Genomic DNA, 21,451 nt, shown 5'->3' on the forward strand with positions numbered 1-21,451 from the left:
AGCAATCAATCTGGTGAACCTTTGTACTCCCTCTATGGCAAGAATGTCTTTCCTCAGATTAGGCAACCAAAACTGCACACAATATTCTAGGTGCGGTCTCACCAAGGCCTTGTACAACTGCAGTAGAACCTCCCTGCTCCTGTACTCGAATCCTCTTGCTATGAATGCCAACATACCATTTGCCTTTTTCACCGCCTGCTGTACCTACATGCCCACCTTCAATGACTGGTGTACAATGACACCCAGGTCTCATTGCATCTCCCCTTTTGCTAATTGGCCACCGTTCAGATAATAATCTGTTTTCCTGTTCTTGCAACCAAAGTGGATAACCTCACATTTATCCACATTAAATTGCATCTGCCATGAATTTGCCCACTCACCTAACCTATCCAAGTCACCCTGCATCCTCTTAGCATCCTCCTCACAGCTAACACCCCCGCCCAGCTTCGTGTCATCCGCAAACTTGGAGATGGTGCATTTAATTCCCACGTCTAAATCATTAATATATATTGTAAACAACTGGGGTCCCAGCACTGAGCCTTGCGGTACCCCACTAGTCACTGCCTGCCATTCTGAAAAGGTCCCTTTTACTCCCACTCTTTGCTTCCTGTCTGTCAACCAATTCTATATCCACATCAATACCATACCCCCAATACCGTGTGCTTTAAGTTTGCACACTAATCTCCTGTGTGGGACCTTGTCAAAAGCCTTTTGAAAATCCAGATATGCCACATCCACTGGCTCTCCCCTATCCACTCTACTAGTTACATCCTCAAAAAATTCTATAAGATTCGTCAGACATGATTTTCCTTTCACAAATCCATGCTGACTTTGTCCGATGATTTCACCGCTTTCCAGATGTGCTGTTATCACATCTTTGATAACCGACTCTAGGATTTTCCCCACCTTTCTGAGGAAAGGTTGAGGGAGCTCGGGTGTTGTTCTTTAGAGTGAAGGACAATGAGTGTTGACTTGATAGAAGTGCAAGTTTATGAGAGGCCTAGACAGAGTAGACAGCCACGTTGCCTTTATTTCCCAGGACGCCAATGACAATATTGGACTGAGGTAAGTAGAGAAGTGTAATATCTTTAGAGAAGGAGGCATGTGGTTGACGGTGAAGACTTTAAGAACAAGTTGTTCTTGTTTCTGTGAAGTGAGGGGGAAAAGCTGTCTGATGTAAGAGATCTAATGGGTACTTCAGAGGTTGAAGGAAACTCTGAGCTGGCTTTGGCTATTACACCACTGAAAGTGCACCAGTGGAAAACCAAAGTTATTTTAGGCTGAGAATATTCTCTGGGCTCAAGCCCACCGCTGATGGGGAGGAAGAATATGAGACTTGGGCAGAGCAGACATCTCAGTTACTGGATGAGTGGCAGTTCTCAGATAATATGAAAAAACAGCGACTGGTAGAGAGTCTAAGAGGTCGGGTTGCTGAGGCGGTGAGGCAGAAAACCCCTTTGTCACATCTGTGGGCTGCATGCAAGCGTGAGAAAATGGTTTTGGCATGACAGAGTGCCCGGTGGAGAAAGGAGAGAAACTTTTTGCCTACATTTTCAAGCTAGAGAGTCATCCAGCTGGCCGAGAATACAAATGTGAAGAGGTCTTCCAGCTGCTGAAAGAGTTGCTGACTAAGGCACCTGTGTTGGCCTTTGCAAACCCCCAGTTGCCTTATGTACTGCATACCAACGTCAGCTGTGAAGGTTTAGGTGGTGTTCTATATCAGGATCAGGGCACAGGGTTGAGATCTGTCACCCTCTGAAACGAAACTACCCTATGCACAAATTGGAGTTTCTGGCATTGAAGTGGACGGTGGAGAAGCTAAGTGTCTATATGGTGCCAAGTTCCAAGTGAGGACTGACACCAATATCCTGACCTCAGTGAAGTTGGATGCCACTGTCTGCTAATGGTTTCGGCCTGGAATATCAGCTGGGGAGCTGGAACATTGATGCAGATGCAGTGTCACAATGTTTGCATGAGGTGCTGGCAATGGACGGAGAGTGGAAGGGTGTTCTTTTCTCTGGTGTTAAGGCAATGTGCCAATTTTTTGGGTGAAACCAGAAGATGGGAATGGCCCTGTCAAAATTCTCCATCGGAATCACCTTTTACCCCTAGATACATGTTGACCCAGAGCCTGACGTGGAACCTACACCTAGTGGCAGATCTCTGCGCAGAAGGAGAACAGCAAGACAGTCAGCGGGAAGACCTGAAAAGGACCCAACCACTGAATGCTGTACGGACTCAGAGGATGAGGAAGTGCAAACTCCCTTGTTGAAAAGATTCCTGAATCTCCCAACCCTGACTCAGATGTAGTGGGGGAGGACTAGCAGTGGACAGGCAGATGATGCTAGACAGCGAGGGGCAGTGGGCTCCAAAGTAATTGGAGACGAAGCTGAGCTCAGTCAGGCAATGGGGACCTGAGTGGACAGGAAAGGTCCCAAAGAGTGCCTGAGCCTGCAGAGGCTGAAGATGAGATAATACAAATCTCAGAGAGTCAAGAAACCACCAGACAGGCATGTGACGCACTGGGGAAACGGAGTGTTGCATCTATGCCAATAGTGAGATATGTTGCTGTCATTTACAAATAGTTTGGGAGACCTGCAATCATGAAATTAATAACTAATAAAATCATGAATTAATAATTGTGTTATTAAGAATGGTTTAATAAGTTCCAAAGTTATGAAGACATGACTATTTTTGGTGGGGAGGTAATGTAATGCCCTGTTTAAGATTTCTACGGCCGTGTTGTGAGGTCTTTCATTTTAGTAGTTTTCTGTAAAAGCCGCGTGTCCTGCTGGTAGGATGTGTTGGTTTCGGCTAAAGAGAAGGGCTATGCTGTTCAACTTTGGACTGTTGTGTCAGCCAATCAGGATGGTCGGATTGGGAGAAGGCTCTAGAGAGAGCTGGATAGAGAGAGATTAGTGAGGGACAGTGGTCAGTTTCGTGGCCTTATTTGGCAGGAGAGGCGGAGAGGAGAAGATCAGGAAGACGCCCGTAGATTCGATTTGACAGGATGACACTACTGCAAGGAGTGCTTTCTGAGACGTAGGAGTCCAAAATAGGAAGCTCTACTGGTGATTTGTGATGAGAATTCAGCCCCGTGAGTAACAGTGATACTCAGCTTTTGGAAAGTACGAGCTACAGCGTCATGTGCACATTTAGACTGGTCCTACTGTAGTGGGCCCTTTTATTCTTTATTTTCTTTTCTTTCTCTTAATAACTGTTTGGAAAAGCTGAAATTGGTAAATGTACGTTCTTTGTAATTTTATCCTGGTGTATGATTAGTCATTCCTTGGTGATGGGTAATTCTGTCCGAGCCCATACTTACACAGCATTCACTCAAATCATGGTTCCGTTAATCAGAATATCCCAATTTTCCTGTTTGGTTTCACGCCTGGTCATATCAACCCCAGAAGTATATTGTTTATGAAAAGTGGTCTTCTGACTGCGGAGTCACATGGATGTTAGCTGAGTTACTTAACAATCCACGTTTGCGTACAAGCCCAGGGAGAGGGCTACAGAAGTAAGGTCAGAGGTAAGATTTTTACACAGAGAATGGCCTCGGCCTCGAACACACTGCCGGAGTACTGGCAGAAGGTAATACATTAGGGACATGATGATGGAAAACTGGAGGGCCACATAGGAGGGAAAGAGTTTGATGGATCTCAGAGTAGGTTAAAAGATCAACATAGTGGACCGAATGGCCTGTACTGCGACAATCTGTTGTCAGCTTTAAACGAGGAAGATAAGGTGCTAAACTCCAAGCCAACTATTGGCTCCATCAACCTGCCACAGCAGAACGAGGTTCTTCGTTGTAGATCACTGCCCCTGCCTCAGTGGTGAACGCCTCTCCCGGTCACGGGGAACTGACCACTACACACACGGTAACTTCCGGTCACGGAGAACTGACCACTACACACACGGTAACTCCTGGTCACAGGGAAATGACCACTACACACATGCTACCTCCCGGTCACGGGGAAATGACCACTACACACACGGTACCTCCCGGTCACGGGGAAATGACCACTACACACACGGTACCTCCCGGTCACGGGGAACTGACCACTACACACAGGGCAACTCCCGGTCACGGGGAAATGACCACTACACACACGGTACCTCCCGGTCACGGGGAAATGACCACTACACACACGGTACCTCCCGGTCACGGGGAACTGACCACTACACACACGGTACCTCCCGGTCACGGGGAACTGACCACTACACACACGGTAACTCCCGGTCACGGGGAACTGACCACTACACACAGGGCAACTCCCGGTCACGGGGAACTGACCACTACACACACGGCACCTCCCGGTCATGGGGAACTGACCACTACACACACGGTAACTCCCGGTCACGGTGAACTGACCACTACACACACGGTACCTCCCGGTCACGGGGAACTGACAACTACACACACGTTAACTCACGGTCACGGGGAACTGACCACTACACACACGTTCACTCCCGGTCACGGGGAACTGACCACTACACACACGGAACCTCCCGGTCACGGGGAACTGACCACTACACACACGGTACCTCCCGGTCACGGGGAACTGACCACTACACACATGGTACCTCTCGGTCACGGGGAACTGACCACTACACACAGGGTACCTCTCGGTCACGGGGAACTGACCACTACACACAGGGTAACTCCCGGTCACGGGGAAATGACCACTACACACACGGTAACTCCCGGTCACGGGGAAATGACCACTACACACACGGTAACTCCCGGTCATGGGGAACTGACCACTACACACACGGTAACTCCCGGTCACGGGGAACTGACCACTACACACACGGTACCTCCCGGTCACGGGGAACTGACCACTACACACACGGTAACTCCCGGTCACGGGGAACTGACCACTACACACACGGTAACTCCCGGTCACGGGGAACTGACCACTACACACACGGTAACTCCCGGTCACGGGGAACTGACCACTACACACACGGTAACTCCCGGTCACGGGGAACTGACCACTACACACACGTTAACTCCCGGTCACGGGGAACTGACCACTACACACATGGAACCTCCCGGTCACGGGGTACTGACCACTACACACACGGTAACTCCCGGTCACGGGGAACTGACCACTACACACACGGTAACTCCCGGTCACGGGGAACTGACCACTACACACACGGTACCTCCCGGTCACGGGGAACTGACCACTACACACACGGTAACTCCCGGTCACGGGGAACTGACCACTACACACACGGTAACTCCCGGTCACGGGGGAACTGACCACTACACACACGGTACCTCCCGGTCACGGGGAACTGACCACTACACACAGGGCAACTCCCGGTCACAGGGAACTGACCACTACACACAGGGCAACACACGGTCACGGGGAACTGACCACTACACACAGGGCAACTCCCGGTCACGGGGAAATAACCGCTACACACAGGGCAACTCCCGGTCACGGGGAAATGACCACTACACACACGGTACCTCCCGGTCACGGGGAACTGACCACTACACACACGGTAACTCCCGGTCACGGGGAACTGACCACTACACACACGGTAACTCCCGGTCACGGGGAACTGACCACTACACACAGGGCAACTCCCGGTCACGGGGAAATGACCACTACACACACGGTACCTCCCGGTCACGGGGAACTGACCACTACACACACGGTACCTCCCGGTCACGGGGAACTGACCACTACACACAGGGCAACTCCCGGTCACGGGGAAATGACCACTACACACACGGTACCTCCCGGTCACGGGGAACTGACCACTACACACACGGTACCTCCCGGTCACGGGGAACTGACCACTACACACACGGTACCTCCCGGTCACGGGGAACTGACCACTACACACAGGGCAACTCCCGGTCACGGGGAAATGACCACTACACACACGGTACCTCCCGGTCACGGGGAACTGACCACTACACACAGGGCAACTCCCGGTCACGGGGAACTGACCACTACACACACGGTAACTCCCGGTCACGGGGAACTGACCACTACACACAGGGCAACTCCCGGTCACGGGGAAATGACCACTACACACACGGTACCTCCCGGTCACGGGGAACTGACCACTACACACACGGTACCTCCCGGTCACGGGGAACTGACCACTACACACACGGTACCTCCCGGTCACGGGGAACTGACCACTACACACAGGGCAACTCCCGGTCACGGGGAAATGACCACTACACACACGGTACCTCCCGGTCACGGGGAACTGACCACTACACACACGGTAACTCCCGGTCACGGGGAACTGACCACTAGACACAGGGCAACTCCCGGTCACGGGGAACTGACCACTACACACACGGTACCTCCCGGTCACGGGGAAATGACCACTACACACACGGTACCTCCCGGTCACGGGGAACTGACCACTACACACACGGTACCTCCCGGTCACGGGGAAATGACCACTACACACACGGTACCTCCCGGTCACGGGGAACTGACCACTACACACACGGTAACTCCCGGTCACGGGGAACTGACCACTACACACACGGTAACTCCCGGTCACGGGGAACTGACCACTACACACACGGTAACTCCCGGTCACGGGGAACTGACCACTACACACAGGGTAACTCCCGGTCACGGGGAAATGACCACTACACACACGGTAACTCCCGGTCACGGGGAACTGACCACTACACACACGGTAACTCCCGGTCACGGGGAACTGACCACTACACACAGGGCAACTCCCGGTCACGGGGAACTGACCACTACACACACGGTAACTCCCGGTCACGGGGAACTGACCACTACACACAGGGCAACTCCCGGTCACGGGGAACTGACCACTACACACACGGTAACTCCCGGTCACGGGGAACTGACCACTACACACACGGTACCTCCCGGTCACGGGGAACTGACCACTACACACATGGTAACTCCCGGTCACGGGGAACTGACCACTACACACACGGTAACTCCCGGTCACGGGGAACTGACCACTACACACACGGTAACTCCCGGTCACGGGGAACTGACCACTACACACAGGGCAACTCCCGGTCACGGGGAAATGACCACTACACACAGGGCAACTCCCGGTCACGGGGAACGGGGAACTGACCACTACACACACGGTACCTCCCGGTCACGGGGAACTGACCACTACACACAGGGCAACTCCCGGTCACGGGGAACTGACCACTACACACACGGTAACTCCCGGTCACGGGGAACTGACCACTACACACACGGTAACTCCCGGACACGGGGAACTGACCACTACACACACGGTAACTCCCGGTCACGGGGAACTGACCACTACACACAGGGCAACTCCCGGTCACGGGGAACTGACCACTACACACAAGGTACCTCCCGGTCACGGGGAAATGACCACTACACACACGGAACCTCCCGGTCACGGGGAACTGACCACTACACATACGGTAACTCCCGGTCACAGGGAACTGACCACTACACACACCGAACCTCCCGGTCACGGGGAACTGACCACTACACACACGGTAACTCCCGGTCACGGGGAACTGACCACTACACACAGGGCAACTCCCGGTCACGGGGAACTGACCACTACACACAAGGTACCTCCCGGTCACGGGGAAATGACCACTACACACACGGAACCTCCCGGTCACGGGGAACTGACCACTACACATACGGTAACTCCCGGTCACAGGGAACTGACCACTACACACACCGAACCTCCCGGTCACGGGGAACTGACCACTACACACACGGTACCTCCCGGTCACGGGGAACTGACCACTACACACAGGGCAACTCCCGGTCACGGGGAACTGACCACTACACACACGGAACCTCCCGGTCACGGGGAACTGACCACTACACACAGGGCAACTCCCGGTCACGGGGAACTGACCACTACACACACGGTAACTCCCGGTCACGGGGAACTGACCACTACACACACGGTACCTCCCGGTCACGGGGAACTGACCACTACACACATGGTAACTCCCGGTCACGGGGAACTGACCACTACACACACGGTAACTCCCGGTCACGGGGAACTGACCACTACACACACGGTAACTCCCGGTCACGGGGAACTGACCACTACACACAGGGCAACTCCCGGTCACGGGGAAATGACCACTACACACAGGGCAACTCCCGGTCACGGGGAACGGGGAACTGACCACTACACACACGGTACCTCCCGGTCACGGGGAACTGACCACTACACACAGGGCAACTCCCGGTCACGGGGAACTGACCACTACACACACGGTAACTCCCGGTCACGGGGAACTGACCACTACACACACGGTAACTCCCGGACACGGGGAACTGACCACTACACACACGATAACTCCCGGTCACGGGGAACTGACCACTACACACAGGGCAACTCCCGGTCACGGGGAACTGACCACTACACACAAGGTACCTCCCGGTCACGGGGAAATGACCACTACACACACGGAACCTCCCGGTCACGGGGAACTGACCACTACACATACGGTAACTCCCGGTCACAGGGAACTGACCACTACACACACCGAACCTCCCGGTCACGGGGAACTGACCACTACACACACGGTAACTCCCGGTCACGGGGAACTGACCACTACACACAGGGCAACTCCCGGTCACGGGGAACTGACCACTACACACAAGGTACCTCCCGGTCACGGGGAAATGACCACTACACACACGGAACCTCCCGGTCACGGGGAACTGACCACTACACATACGGTAACTCCCGGTCACAGGGAACTGACCACTACACACACCGAACCTCCCGGTCACGGGGAACTGACCACTACACACACGGTACCTCCCGGTCACGGGGAACTGACCACTACACACAGGGCAACTCCCGGTCACGGGGAACTGACCACTACACACACGGAACCTCCCGGTCACGGGGAACTGACCACTACACACAGGGCAACTCCCGGTCATGGGGAACTGACCACTACACACACGGCAACTCCCGGTCACGGGGAACTGACCACTACACATACGGTAACTCCCGGTCACAGGGAACTGACCACTACACACACGGAACCTCCCGGTCACGGGGAACTGACCACTACACACACGGTAACTCCCGGTCACGGGGAACTGACCACTAGACACAGGGCAACTCCCGATCATGGGGAACTGACCACTACACACACGGTACCTCCCGGTCACGGGGAACTGACCACTACACACACGGTAACTCCCGGGTCACGGGGAACTGACCACTACACACAGGGTAACTCCCGATCACGGGGAACTGACCACTACACACACGGTAACTCCCGGTCACGGGGAACTGACCACTACACACACGGTAACTCCCGGTCACGGGGAACTGACCACTAAACACACAGTAACTCCCGGTCACGGGGAACTGACCACTACACACACGGTAACTCCCGGTCACGGGGAACTGACCACTACACACACGGCAACTCCCGGTCACGGGGAACTGACCACTACACACACGGCAACTCCCGGTCACGGGGAACTGACCACTACACACACGGTAACTCCCGGTCACGGGGAACTGACCACTACACACACGGTAACTCCCGGTCACGGGGAACTGACCACTACACACACGGTACCTCCCGGTCACGGGGAACTGACCACTACACACACGGTAACTCCCGGTCACGGTGAACTGACCACTACACACAGGGTAACTCCCGGTCACGGGGAACTGACCACTACACACAGGGCAACTCCCGGTCATGGGGAACTGACCACTACACACACGGCAACTCCCGGTCACGGGGAACTGACCACTACACATACGGTAACTCCCGGTCACAGGGAACTGACCACTACACACACGGAACCTCCCGGTCACGGGGAACTGACCACTACACACACGGTAACTCCCGGTCACGGGGAACTGACCACTAGACACAGGGCAACTCCCGATCATGGGGAACTGACCACTACACACACGGTACCTCCCGGTCACGGGGAACTGACCACTACACACACGGTAACTCCCGGTCACGGGGAACTGACCACTACACACACGGTAACTCCCGGTCACGGGGAACTGACCACTACACACAGGGTAACTCCCGATCACGGGGAACTGACCACTACACACACGGTAACTCCCGGTCACGGGGAACTGACCACTACACACACGGTAACTCCTGGTCACGGGGAAATGACCACTAAACACACAGTAACTCCCGGTCACGGGGAACTGACCACTACACACACGGTAACTCCCGGTCACGGGGAACTGACCACTACACACACGGCAACTCCCGGTCACGGGGAACTGACCACTACACACACGGCAACTCCCGGTCACGGGGAACTGACCACTACACACACGGTAACTCCCGGTCACGGGGAACTGACCACTACACACACGGTAACTCCCGGTCACGGGGAACTGACCACTACACACATGGAACCTCCCGGTCACGGGGAACTGACCACTACACACAGGGTAACTCCCGGTCACGGGGAACTGACCACTACATACACGGTACCTCCCGGTCACGGGTAACTGACCACTACACACAGGGCAACTCCCGGTCACGGGGAACTGACCACTACACACACGGTAACTCCCGGTCATGGGGAACTGACCACTACACACAGGGCAACTCCCGGTCACGGGGAACTGACCACTACACACACGGTAACTCCCGGTCACGGGGAACTGACCACTACACACACGGTACCTCCCGGTCACGGGGAACTGACCACTACACACAGGGCAAGGCTCTCTCTGCATGATCGGACGTAGAGGGACTGCAGGGGTTTCCATGGTGTCAGCTAAATTCTGCAACACACTAAACGCCTGGGTGCTAACTGATCAGGTCAGCTGTCCTGAACCCAGCAGTCAGCTGCCGTCACAATGAAAACTCACTCGTGTTCGAGGAGAGTAAATTTCATCTTGTCACCTAACAGTCAGATGTACTATTGAAAGTAAGCACGAGAGATTCAGCCGATGCTGGAAATCCAGAGCAACACACACAGGGGAACTCAGCAGGCCAGGCAGCACCTATGGAGGGGAATGAACAGTTGATGTTTCAGGCTGAGACCCAGCCCGAAACATCCATCGTCAGTGATTCCCACCGGGTGTGCCAGGCCAGTGTCAGCCAGTCTTACATCAGCAGGTCGCCTGCAGCCATTGCGTTCTTGGCAGTCACCACCTCAGTACTGGTCACTTAGCACTGAGAGTGACTTCTTTTTTCGTACTAATCGTATTTTTTTCCAGTAAAGTGTGAGTAGAAGTTAGGTTCAAGCGACTGCTGCTCATCTGGAACTGTGTGCTAATGTTGCCGCAGCAAGTCAGTTTCTCATTGCACATGTTGACTTTGTCATTCAACACTGTCCCCTTACCCTCCCCACTGCTTCCACTGCCTGCAGATTATCACAGGGACGGCTGTGAGATTTTGCTACATCCCCCCCTCCCACCCCCCACACACCCGCATTGAGAAGATCAACTGCATTTCAACAGCTCTGGGACCTCCCGGAAGCCCTGGACCGTTCTGAGCACCACTGCAGTTTGCTCTGAACTCAAGAGCCTTGCGTAAATCAGCCTCTTAAGTGAGATGCAGAAACATCATTAATCTAAACAGAACAGTGAGCCAATATTGCCCTCTAATTGCTGAGTGTTCAAGGGGCAGTTTACATAATTGTTATATTGGATAAACAGTACAGTGGTGGAGTTAAGCATTGGGTCTGAGTGTTACTGGATCTATCGTATATTCCCCTCATCTGCTGGAGCAAATTGCATTCCTTAGTAAATGCAGATAGAAACATTGTCCCTGGAATTCTAACCAGGGCCAGATCACTTTGAGAGGCCAATATTTGTTGGGGGATTGTTGCTCCGTCTTTGCCCGGTTTCTGCCCTTGCAAGACAGAAGGTTGAGTATTAATTTCTTCCAGAAACACAGAGGAAATGGATTATATATTCTCGGCATGCTTTTTACAACAAACATTGTTTCGGAGGTGGGGTGGGGAGAAGAGATAGAGAGATAAAGAGAGAGAGAGAGAGGAGGATTTCACTTGCACTTACAAGGTAATGGCGGACAGTTCTGACATCTTGCAAACATGCTGATTAACTCTCTGAGGTTTACAGTAGCATTTCTGCACACAGCTGTCGAGCACCATTATTTACAGGAGGTTGCGGGGGAAGAAAGAGATGGTGAGGGTGAGGGAAGAGGAAAGAAATCAGGGATGGATGGAAAGAGTGTAAACAAAAGAGAAAAGATAAATAAGCTCTTTGGTTTGCTTCCCAAAGTGAGTCACTTCAGATGATGCCTGTTTGTTCTACATACTCTTACGACGCCACGTTTAACCCTGCATTAGGTGAGGGGGGAATCGAATATTTTAACATCGCAATAGAAACACATTTGAATATTTCCCCTCTTCCACACCCCCCCCCCCCACCCTGTCCCTCAATCATGTCAAACGTCGTGAGCCCCAACAGCCACCGCACTGTTTTTCCTCCTTGGCCTCCTTGTCCACCTGCCTCGTACCCAGTCTGTCTCTGGACATTGAGAAGGTGACGGTCACGGATGGGTTAATACAACGACCGTGCGACTCTGCTCTGTGGGTTCAGCATTGGCTTGCCGTTATAAGGAGGAGGATGGCGATAGGTGGAGTGCAGGTCAGAGACCTGTGGGGTTGCATGGAGATCTGTTCTGGGATCCCTGCTCTCTGTGACTCTGATAAATGACTTGAATGAGCAAGCGGAAGGGTGGGTTAGTAAGTTTGCTGATGACACGATGGTTGGTGGAGATGTGGACGGTGCAGAAGGTTGTCATAGGCTGCCACAGGCCATCGACTGGGTGCAGAGCCGGGCTGAGCAGTGGCAGATGCAGTTCAACGTGGAAAAGTGTGAAGTGATTCACTTTGGAAGGTCAAGTTTGAAGACAGAATTCTTAGCAGGGTGGAGGAACAGAGGGACCTTGAGGTCCACATCCATTGTTCCCTCAAAGTTGCCATGCAAGTTTATAGGACTGTTGAGGAGGTGAGAGCGTGCCTTATGAAGATACGATGAGCGTATTTTTGCATTGAAGTCGGCAGAGGTGTACAAGATATTAAGAGGCATAGGTATAGTGGACAGCCAGAGACTTTTTCCCAGGATGGAAATAGCTGATACAAGGAGGCATGATTTTCAGATGATTGGAGGAAAGTCTAGGAGGGATATCAGAGATAACTTTGTTTACACAAGAGAGTGGTAAGTGCATGGAACACACTGCCAGGGGAAGACACAATAGGGACATTTAAGAGACTCTTAGATAAGACATAATGCCACCATGGCCTGGCTGTGAAAGGAGGAGGGTTGGGCATAGGACCAGCAACCCCATCCCATAAAAATCCTGAGCTACAGAAATGCCAACAGAAGCCCCAAAGACCTCATGCCTGGGAGAGGAAGGATCTCCACCTAGAAGGGCTACAGTGTGGAACAACTTGAATGATTGGCCCAGGACAGAGGACTGTGGTGAGCTGCTGTCGGTGGCCACTGCCCCAGCAGGGGTGAGGGGCTTAAGGAAGGTTGCTCATGGTTGTTAAATGGAGGCTATGGAGGTCGGAAGGGTTAGATTGATCATAAAGTAGGTTAGAAAGTCAGCACAACATCATGGGCTGAAAGGCCCGTAGTGTGTGGTAATGTTCTACACAGACTGGGGAGATCTCCCAACATCTACCCCAAATTACTTTCTCTATTTCTTTATGACAGAGCAGGACACATGTAAGATTGAAGAATCTGTCAACTTGCAGTCCATAATTTCTCCCCACATTCACCATCAACTCTGTGGGTGAACGCACTCTCTCTTTTCAACACAGCGTTTGGGAATTAAAAAAACTGGACAGGGGTTCAAGGGGAGATTTAATAGGAACTTAAAAGGCAACTCTTTTTTTTACACAGTGAGTGGTGGCTACATGGAATGAGCTGCCAGAGGAAGTGGCTGAGGCAGGTACCAGGGCAACATTTAAAAGAAGGCTGGATAGGTGCATGGCTAATAACGATTAGAAAGTTTTAGCTTGGATGGGTATCTCAGTCAGCATGGGCTAGATGGGCCAAAGGGCCTGTTTCTATACTGCATGATCCTATCTCTTTTAACTCCTTCCAGATTCTACCACTTACATACATACCAGGGGGAGATTTACAGCGGGCAATTAACCCATCGACCCTCACGTCTTCGGGATGTGGGAGGAAACTGGAGCACCTGGAGGAAACCCACATGGTCACAGGGAGAATGGGTGAACTCCACACAGACAGCAGCAGAGGTTAGGTCTCTGGAGCCATGTAGGAGGGTTGAATCTACATCGCCATGCTGCCCCCTGCCAACGCCACGCAAAAAGAATTCTCATCATGGTCTCATTGCTATTGGTGGGATCTTTCCATACACAGGTTTCTGTCCATACTTCCAGGCTGGAGCCTTTAAGGACTGGAGGTTGGGAGGCTCTTTATGGTGTTCTTTTGGGCTGAGAAAGGGTATAAATTAAAGTTGTTCTCTCTCTCTAGTGATAAGGTTTTAAAGATTCAAATAGACCATAAGACATAGGAGCAGATTTAGGCCATTCGGCCCATTGAGTCTGTTCCGCCATTCCATCATGGCTGATTTATTATCCCTCTCAACCCCATTCATTGCCTTCTCACCGTGACCTTTGAAACCTTTACCCATCACGAACCTGTCAACCTCCACTTCAAATGCACCCAGTGACTTGGCCTCCACAGCCGTTTGTGGCAATGAAATTTCTCCTCATCCCTGCTCTGTTCTGTGCCTTCATCCTCTGCTCTTAGACTGCCCCATGACAGGAAACATCCTCACCACAGACAGAAAGTTTAGTTTTGTATCAAGAAGCTAAAATGAGCTCTGGTGCTTCCTCTTTCCTGTTTCTTTACAATAAAAGGGCCATTCAGCCCACTGAGTCTATCCCACCGAGTCCCCCAAATGATTGCTTAATCCCATTCCCACACTAACTTTCTCTCTAATCTGTTCTTCCCATACTCCTACTAATTCTCCTAACACTAACTGTTCCTCTTTTACGCTATGTATTTATTACTGTAACAGTAATTTTTTCTGTCTTACGCATGAGCTCATGAACATTGTATTTTGGATTATTTATTCCCTTTCCTAATTATGTAATTTTTCATGTCTTGCACTGTGCTGCTGCCACAAACCAACAGATTTCACATCGCGTGACAGTGTCAATAAACCTTATTCAGATTCTGAATTATAACACAGCCGAATTCTATCCCCACCCCCACAAGACAACAGATTTCACCACATATGTCAGTGATAATGAACCTTATTCTGATAGCTCAGCTGCCTGCTGGATTCTACGCCTCACCTATAAACCGGCAATCTACAGTCGAGAGAAAATCTTCAGATACTGGAAATCCAAGCAACACGCACAAAATGCTGGAGGAACTCAGCAGGCCAGGCAGCATCTGTGGAAAAGTCGATATTTCGGGCTGAGACCCTTCGGCAGGACTGGAGTGAAAAAAAAGTCGTGCCGAGAGGTCTCGGCCTGAAACGTCGACTGTACTCTTTTCCATAGACGCTGCCTGGCCTGCTGAGTTCCTCCAGCATTCTGTGTGTGTTGCGGCAATTTACAATGGCCACTTACCCCACCAACCTGCCCGTCTTTGGGATGTCAGTGGAAACCAGAGCGACCGGGGGTGGGGGTGGGGAGATGCCCTCGGTGTCGGGGAGGATTTGAAAACTCTGCACTGCTCTGGAGGCCAGATCGAACCCGGGATGTGGGAACACCGAGGCAGCAGCACAATCTCTGGGCCCTCGGCCAAATTATTTTTCTGCATCTATCTTCTATTTGCTCTTTGATCACTAGTATGTGTTTAATAAACACAAGGAGAGTGTTTGTTATTTTAACATTATGTTTGTTGTTTCAATTACATTTTTAACAAAGGCTGGGCCCTCAGCTCGAGTATGTTGGCCTTTCTGGTTTCCTCAGCACTGCCAGCTGGTCAGTAGGTGTGCCGCCCAGTCAAAGAAAACCACAGGCCTCCGTGCTAGAGCTGAGGGACAAAATGGCCTTGAGGGTGGGGTGGTTGTGGGTTAATGGTCTCTTCCCATTTTTCTGTGGTTATGGATTCAATAAAAGCTTATAAAAATGCAGCTGAGATAGAACGTAGCACAGTACAGCACAGGAACAGGCCATTCAGCCCACAGTGTTGGTGCCGACCATGATGCCAATTTCAACTAGTCACATCTGGCTGCCTGCATCTCTCCATTGCCTGCTTGTTCTTGTCTACGTGGCTCTTACCCCACATTGCTACCATATCAGCTTCCACCATCTCCCTTCAGATGATGAATCAAGTGCGTCTGGATACTATTTACTATTTTACCAGAGGGCACAGCCTCAGAATGCAAGGCCTTCCCTTCAGAACAGAGATGAGGAGGAAATTTTTTCAATGGAGGGTGGTGAATCTGTGAAATTCATTGCTACAGGTGGGTTTGGAGGCCAAGTCGTTGAGTACATTTCAAGTGGAGGCATGTTCCCAGTTAGTAAAGCCATCGAAAGTTACTGGAAGAAGGCAGAAGATAGGGGTTAAGAGGAATAATCTCTCAGCCAAATAGTGGAGCAGACTTGATGGGCTGAATGGCCGAATTCTGCAAATGGTCTAATAGTTTAGATGTGAGAGGTTAGAATTCTTTCCCTGGAGGAAAGGACGTGGTGGCCTGACAAAGGCCTTCAGGTCAGAGTGAGGAGCAATTATATACAGCCAAATGCAGTGACTACACGACTTATTTTTATATTAATTCAAGGAATGTGGGCTTCACAGGCCGTCCCCGCTTTTAATTGTTCATCTCTGGTTGCTTCATTGCTGGCCAGAATGGAGACAATCAGATAACTTCCCTTTCTGTTAAGCCTGGTGACCTTGCCGCTGTAAGCTTCCAGGACTGATTTTTGGTGGTAACAACCCTCGCCCCACTGCCTTTCCTGGGGGGTGGGGGGTGGGGGGAATATCCTGCGCTCACCAGCAGAAGATGCTGCAGTTCACAGTTCATGGTCATGGCTTTTGTGAATAAGTATTTCCCAGAGAGAAGTGAATCTGTGGAATTCTCTGCCCAGGAAGCTACCTCATTAAATATATCTGAGACATTGCTCGATTTAGGGGGCAAGGAAGTAGGTGGAGCTGAGATCAGCCATGATCTTCTGAATAGCAGAGACGGCTTGATGGGATAGATGGCCGACTCCTGCTCCTGGTTCGAATGTTCCTTCTGCATTGTAAGCCTCTGGTTGCTAATTAATAAACTCTTTATTGTGAGGTTGGCCATAACTCGTAGCCACCTCCCTCACTGGTGACATGATAGCGTAGTGGTTAGCACAACGCTTTACGGTACCAGCAACCCGGGTTCAATTCCCGGGATCACATGGATTTCCTCCAGGTCAGGCAGAGTACTCTTTTCCATAGATGCTGCCCGGCCTGCTGAATTCCTCCAGCATTTTGTGTGTGTCACTTGGATTTGCAGCATCTGCAGATTTTCTCTTGTTTGTGAGGTGGAACTGTGAGGCTGAATGGCCTGTTTCTGTATTGTGACGCACATCTGGGGCACCACGGTGGTGTAGTGGTCAGTGTGACACTACTACAGTATTGTGACGCACATCTGGGGCACCACGGTGGTGTAGTGGTCAGTGTGACACTACCACAGTATTGTGACGCACATCTGGGGCACCACGGTGGTGTAGTGGTCAGTGTGACACTACTACAGTATTGTGACGCACATCTGGGGCACCACGGTGGTGTAGTGGTCAGTGTGACACTACCACAGTATTGTGACGCACATCTGGGGCACCACGGTGGTGTAGTGGTCAGTGTGACACTACTACAGTATTGTGACGCACATCTGGGGCACCACGGTGGTGTAGTGGTCAGTGTGACACTACCACAGTATTGTGACGCACATCTGGGGCACCACGGTGGTGTAGTGGTCAGTGTGACACTACTACAGTATTGTGACGCACATCTGGGGCACCACGGTGGTGTAGTGGTCAGTGTGACACTACCACAGTATTGTGACGCACATCTGGGGCACCACGGTGGTGTAGTGGTCAGTGTGACACTACCACAGTATTGTGACGCACATCTGGGGCACCACGGTGGTGTAGTGGTCAGTGTGACACTACCACAGTATTGTGACGCACATCTGGGGCACCACGGTGGTGTAGTGGTCAGTGTGACACTACCACAGTATTGTGATGCACATCTGGGGCACCACGGTGGTGTAGTGGTCAGTGTGACACTACTACAGTATTGTGACGTACATCTGGGGCAGCACTGTAACATAGTGATTAGCACAATGCTTTACAGTACAGATAGCCCGGGTTCAATCCCCTGTAGGGAGTTTCTGCGTTCTCCCCGTGACCACATGGGTTTCCTCCCACAGTCCAAAGATGTAGGGGTTAATTGGTCGTTGTAAATTGTCCTGTGATTAGGCTAGTGTTAAATCGGGGGTTTCCGGGCAGTGAGCCTATACCGTGCTGTACCTCAATAAGTAACAAGTAAATAATAGAACTATCATTCCTGGCTCCACCAACACCCCTGGCAGTGCCTTCTACGCACCCCCACCTCACCCTGTGTAAACAAAACCCTGTCCCTGCACATCGCCTTTAAACTTTCTCCCTTACACCGTACATACGTGCCCACCAGAGTCTGATTGTTCACCCTATCTATGTCTCTCAAAGATTTATAAACTTCTGCCATGCTTCCCCTCAGCCCAACACTCTAAACGATCCCGGTCTGTCCAATCTCTCCTGACAGCTCATAACCTCGAAACCAGGCAGCATCCAGGTGACCATCTTCTGCACCATTTTCAAACCCTTGCTCTAGTGGGGTGAGCAGAACTACATGCAATACTCCAAGTGCAATGAAACCGAAGTTTCATCCAGCTCCAACGTGACTCGCTTCAGTACCCTGACCAACGAAGGTAAACGTGCCGTCCGCCTTGTTTACCACACTATCATCCCTCTGCAGCCACTTCCAGCAAGCTATGGACTTTGACCCCCCCTCTGTAAGTCAACACACTGTGTCCCTTTACATCCAACTTCCCCAAGTGCAACACCTCACACTTGCTTGGGTCACTGCCCGTCTGCCATTGGCTCACTGTGGGCCGAAGGGAGTGTACTGTTCGATGTTCGAACAACAGAGGCTCCAGCACCAATCCCACCGGTCACAGATCACCGGCCCGAATAACACTCTTCCACCTTTCTCAAATCACACCCTCCGGCTCAAATGGGCAAGTCAATGGTGAATGGAAATAGCCGAGTCACCATTGATCGAGTGTAGATGTCTGGAGCATTGACATTGAATACCAGGGCTGTAGCTGGGGTCCTGGGATGAGAATCCGAGTTGGGTTTATTATTGCTGACGTACGGCATGAAAAGTTGGGTTTTGTGGCGGCAGTGGTGGCTCAAACATGCTTCAGAACTGTAAGTTACAATAAGATATATAAAAATAAATACTGTAAAAAGAACAGAATGGTTAGGTAGTGTCATAAACACTAAGGATGAAGGATCTGGGGCTGAAATGTCCAGTGTTTATTCCTCTCCATAGAGGCTGCCTGCCCTGCTGAGTTCTTCCAGCTTTTTTCTATCTGTTAGTGAGATGGTGTTGATGGGTTCTAATGGTGGAGGGGAAGAAGCTGTTCCTAAAATGCTGATTATGTCTTCAGGATCCTGTGCTTCCTCCCTGATGATAGTAATTAGAAGATGGCATGTCTTGAATGGTGCAGGTCCTTAATGATGGATACCACCTTCCTGAGGTATCGCCTTTTGAAGATGTCCTCGAAGGTGAGGAGGTGGGTGCCCACTATGGAGCTGGCTGAGTTTGCAACCCTCCACAGCTTTTTCTAATCTCGTGCATGGGAGCCTCACAGCAGATGAGGTTGTAACTAGTTAGAACGTCCTCCATGGTACATCTGTAGAAATTTGCTAGTCCTTGACGATATACCAAATCTTCTCAAACTCCTATTGAAACATAGCTGTCACTCTATTCAAGTAGCTACCTCGGTCTACAACTGAAAGAACGGCTAGGCTCAGTAAGAATAACTTTGAAATCACCAAAATTAAAACCTTTAGGAAGGCTGCTGGTTTTCCAGGAAGCAAACCCATCCTTCTTCAGCAGATCAGGCAGTATCTGTCTGGAAAAGAATAACCATCGAAGTTTCAGGCCAAGACTCTTCACTGATTTCTCTGACTTCTGGTAATTTATCTCCCTCCCCTCCTCTCTTTTTCTATTCCCCATTCTTACCACTTCTCAACTGTCTATCACTTCCCTCTGATTCCTCTCCTCCTTCCTTTTCTCCTATCAGATTCCTTCCTCCTCATCTCTTTCCCTCTTCCACCCATCACCCCAACTTTTCACACCATTCCCCTCCCCACCCACCTACCTTCCCCCTCACCTGGCCTCACCTATCACCTACCAGCTTGTACTCCTTCCCTTCCCCTACTTCCATATTCCAGCTGCTTCCCCCATCCTTTCCAGTCCTGATGAAGGGTCTCGGCCTGAAACATCAAATGTTTATTCATTTCCATAGATGCCTGACTTGTTGAGTTCCGCCATTTGTGTGGTTTGCTCTGGATTTCGGGCATCTGCAGAATCCCGTGTCCATGGTTTATAAGCTTGCTCTATAGCCGGACTCACAGGTGACTTCAGATTTTGACATTAAATGGCTCCTCATTTAGCACTAAGGTTTTTATGCCATAGACCAATACCATTAGCCGAGGGGTTGGTGGTCCCAGGTTAAGGAACCCCGGTTTACAGGAACTAGAGAGGAACAAACAGAGTCACCTGTTTCCAAAGTCACCCACATCCAGCAGACAAATAAGTAATTAAACAATTACATTGGTAAGTACATGGATGGGAGGGATATGGTCCTGGTGATAGGGCTAGGCAGAAAAACAAAGTCTAGGTGTTGGGAGCAGTTTAAATGAATATGGCAGGGGGTGAGGTGGGAACCAGTACGATAGAGCTGAGGATGAGCCAACAGCTTGACAAGTAGCTGACGTAATATGTAATATGAATGTAAGGAAAGACAAGCTAATGATTGGGTACACATGCAGACAGAGTAAAGAGTTAAATTGTACCACAGAAGCAAAATTCAAAAGGGCAAAGAACGCAGGACTGAAGGTACTGTATTTCAATGCGTGTAGCATTCAGAATAAGGTGGTTGAACTCATGGTGCCATTAAAGATTGGTTGGTATGACCATGTGGGCATCACTGAGTCGTGGCTGAAAGAGTGTCATAGTTGGGAGCTTAACTATCATCCTGTATCGGTTTTTATTCGAAAGGCGGTGTGTGGCTCTGTCGGTAAGAGATGGAACTACGTCTTTAGAAAGAGGTGACATAGGGTCAGAGAATGTTCAATCTTTGTGGGTGGAGTTAAGAAACTGCCATTATAGGAATCATATACAGGCTTCCAAATAGCAGCCAAGATGTGGGGTTGAGTTTGCAAAGGGA

At 51.0% G+C, this 21,451-nt stretch overlaps 1 protein-coding gene across 9 annotated transcripts in view; it reads right to left on the minus strand.

The window, feature by feature from the left end:
• LOC140732414 (pituitary adenylate cyclase-activating polypeptide type I receptor-like) overlaps positions 1-21,451 on the minus strand; it is a 546,399-nt gene that overhangs the window by 141,540 nt on the left and 383,408 nt on the right. The window contains exon 12 of one of the 9 annotated variants that reach the window (XM_073055040.1): positions 12,031-12,111. The exons of the other annotated variants lie outside the window; for them this stretch is intronic. Within the exon in view, the coding sequence (XP_072911141.1) occupies positions 12,031-12,111 (81 nt within the window). The remainder of the gene's footprint in view (positions 1-12,030; positions 12,112-21,451) is intronic. 9 annotated transcript variants of the gene reach the window in all.

Source organism: Hemitrygon akajei, chromosome 8 (assembly GCF_048418815.1).
Source record: "Hemitrygon akajei chromosome 8, sHemAka1.3, whole genome shotgun sequence".
NCBI classification, from domain to species: Eukaryota; Metazoa; Chordata; class Chondrichthyes; order Myliobatiformes; family Dasyatidae; genus Hemitrygon; species Hemitrygon akajei.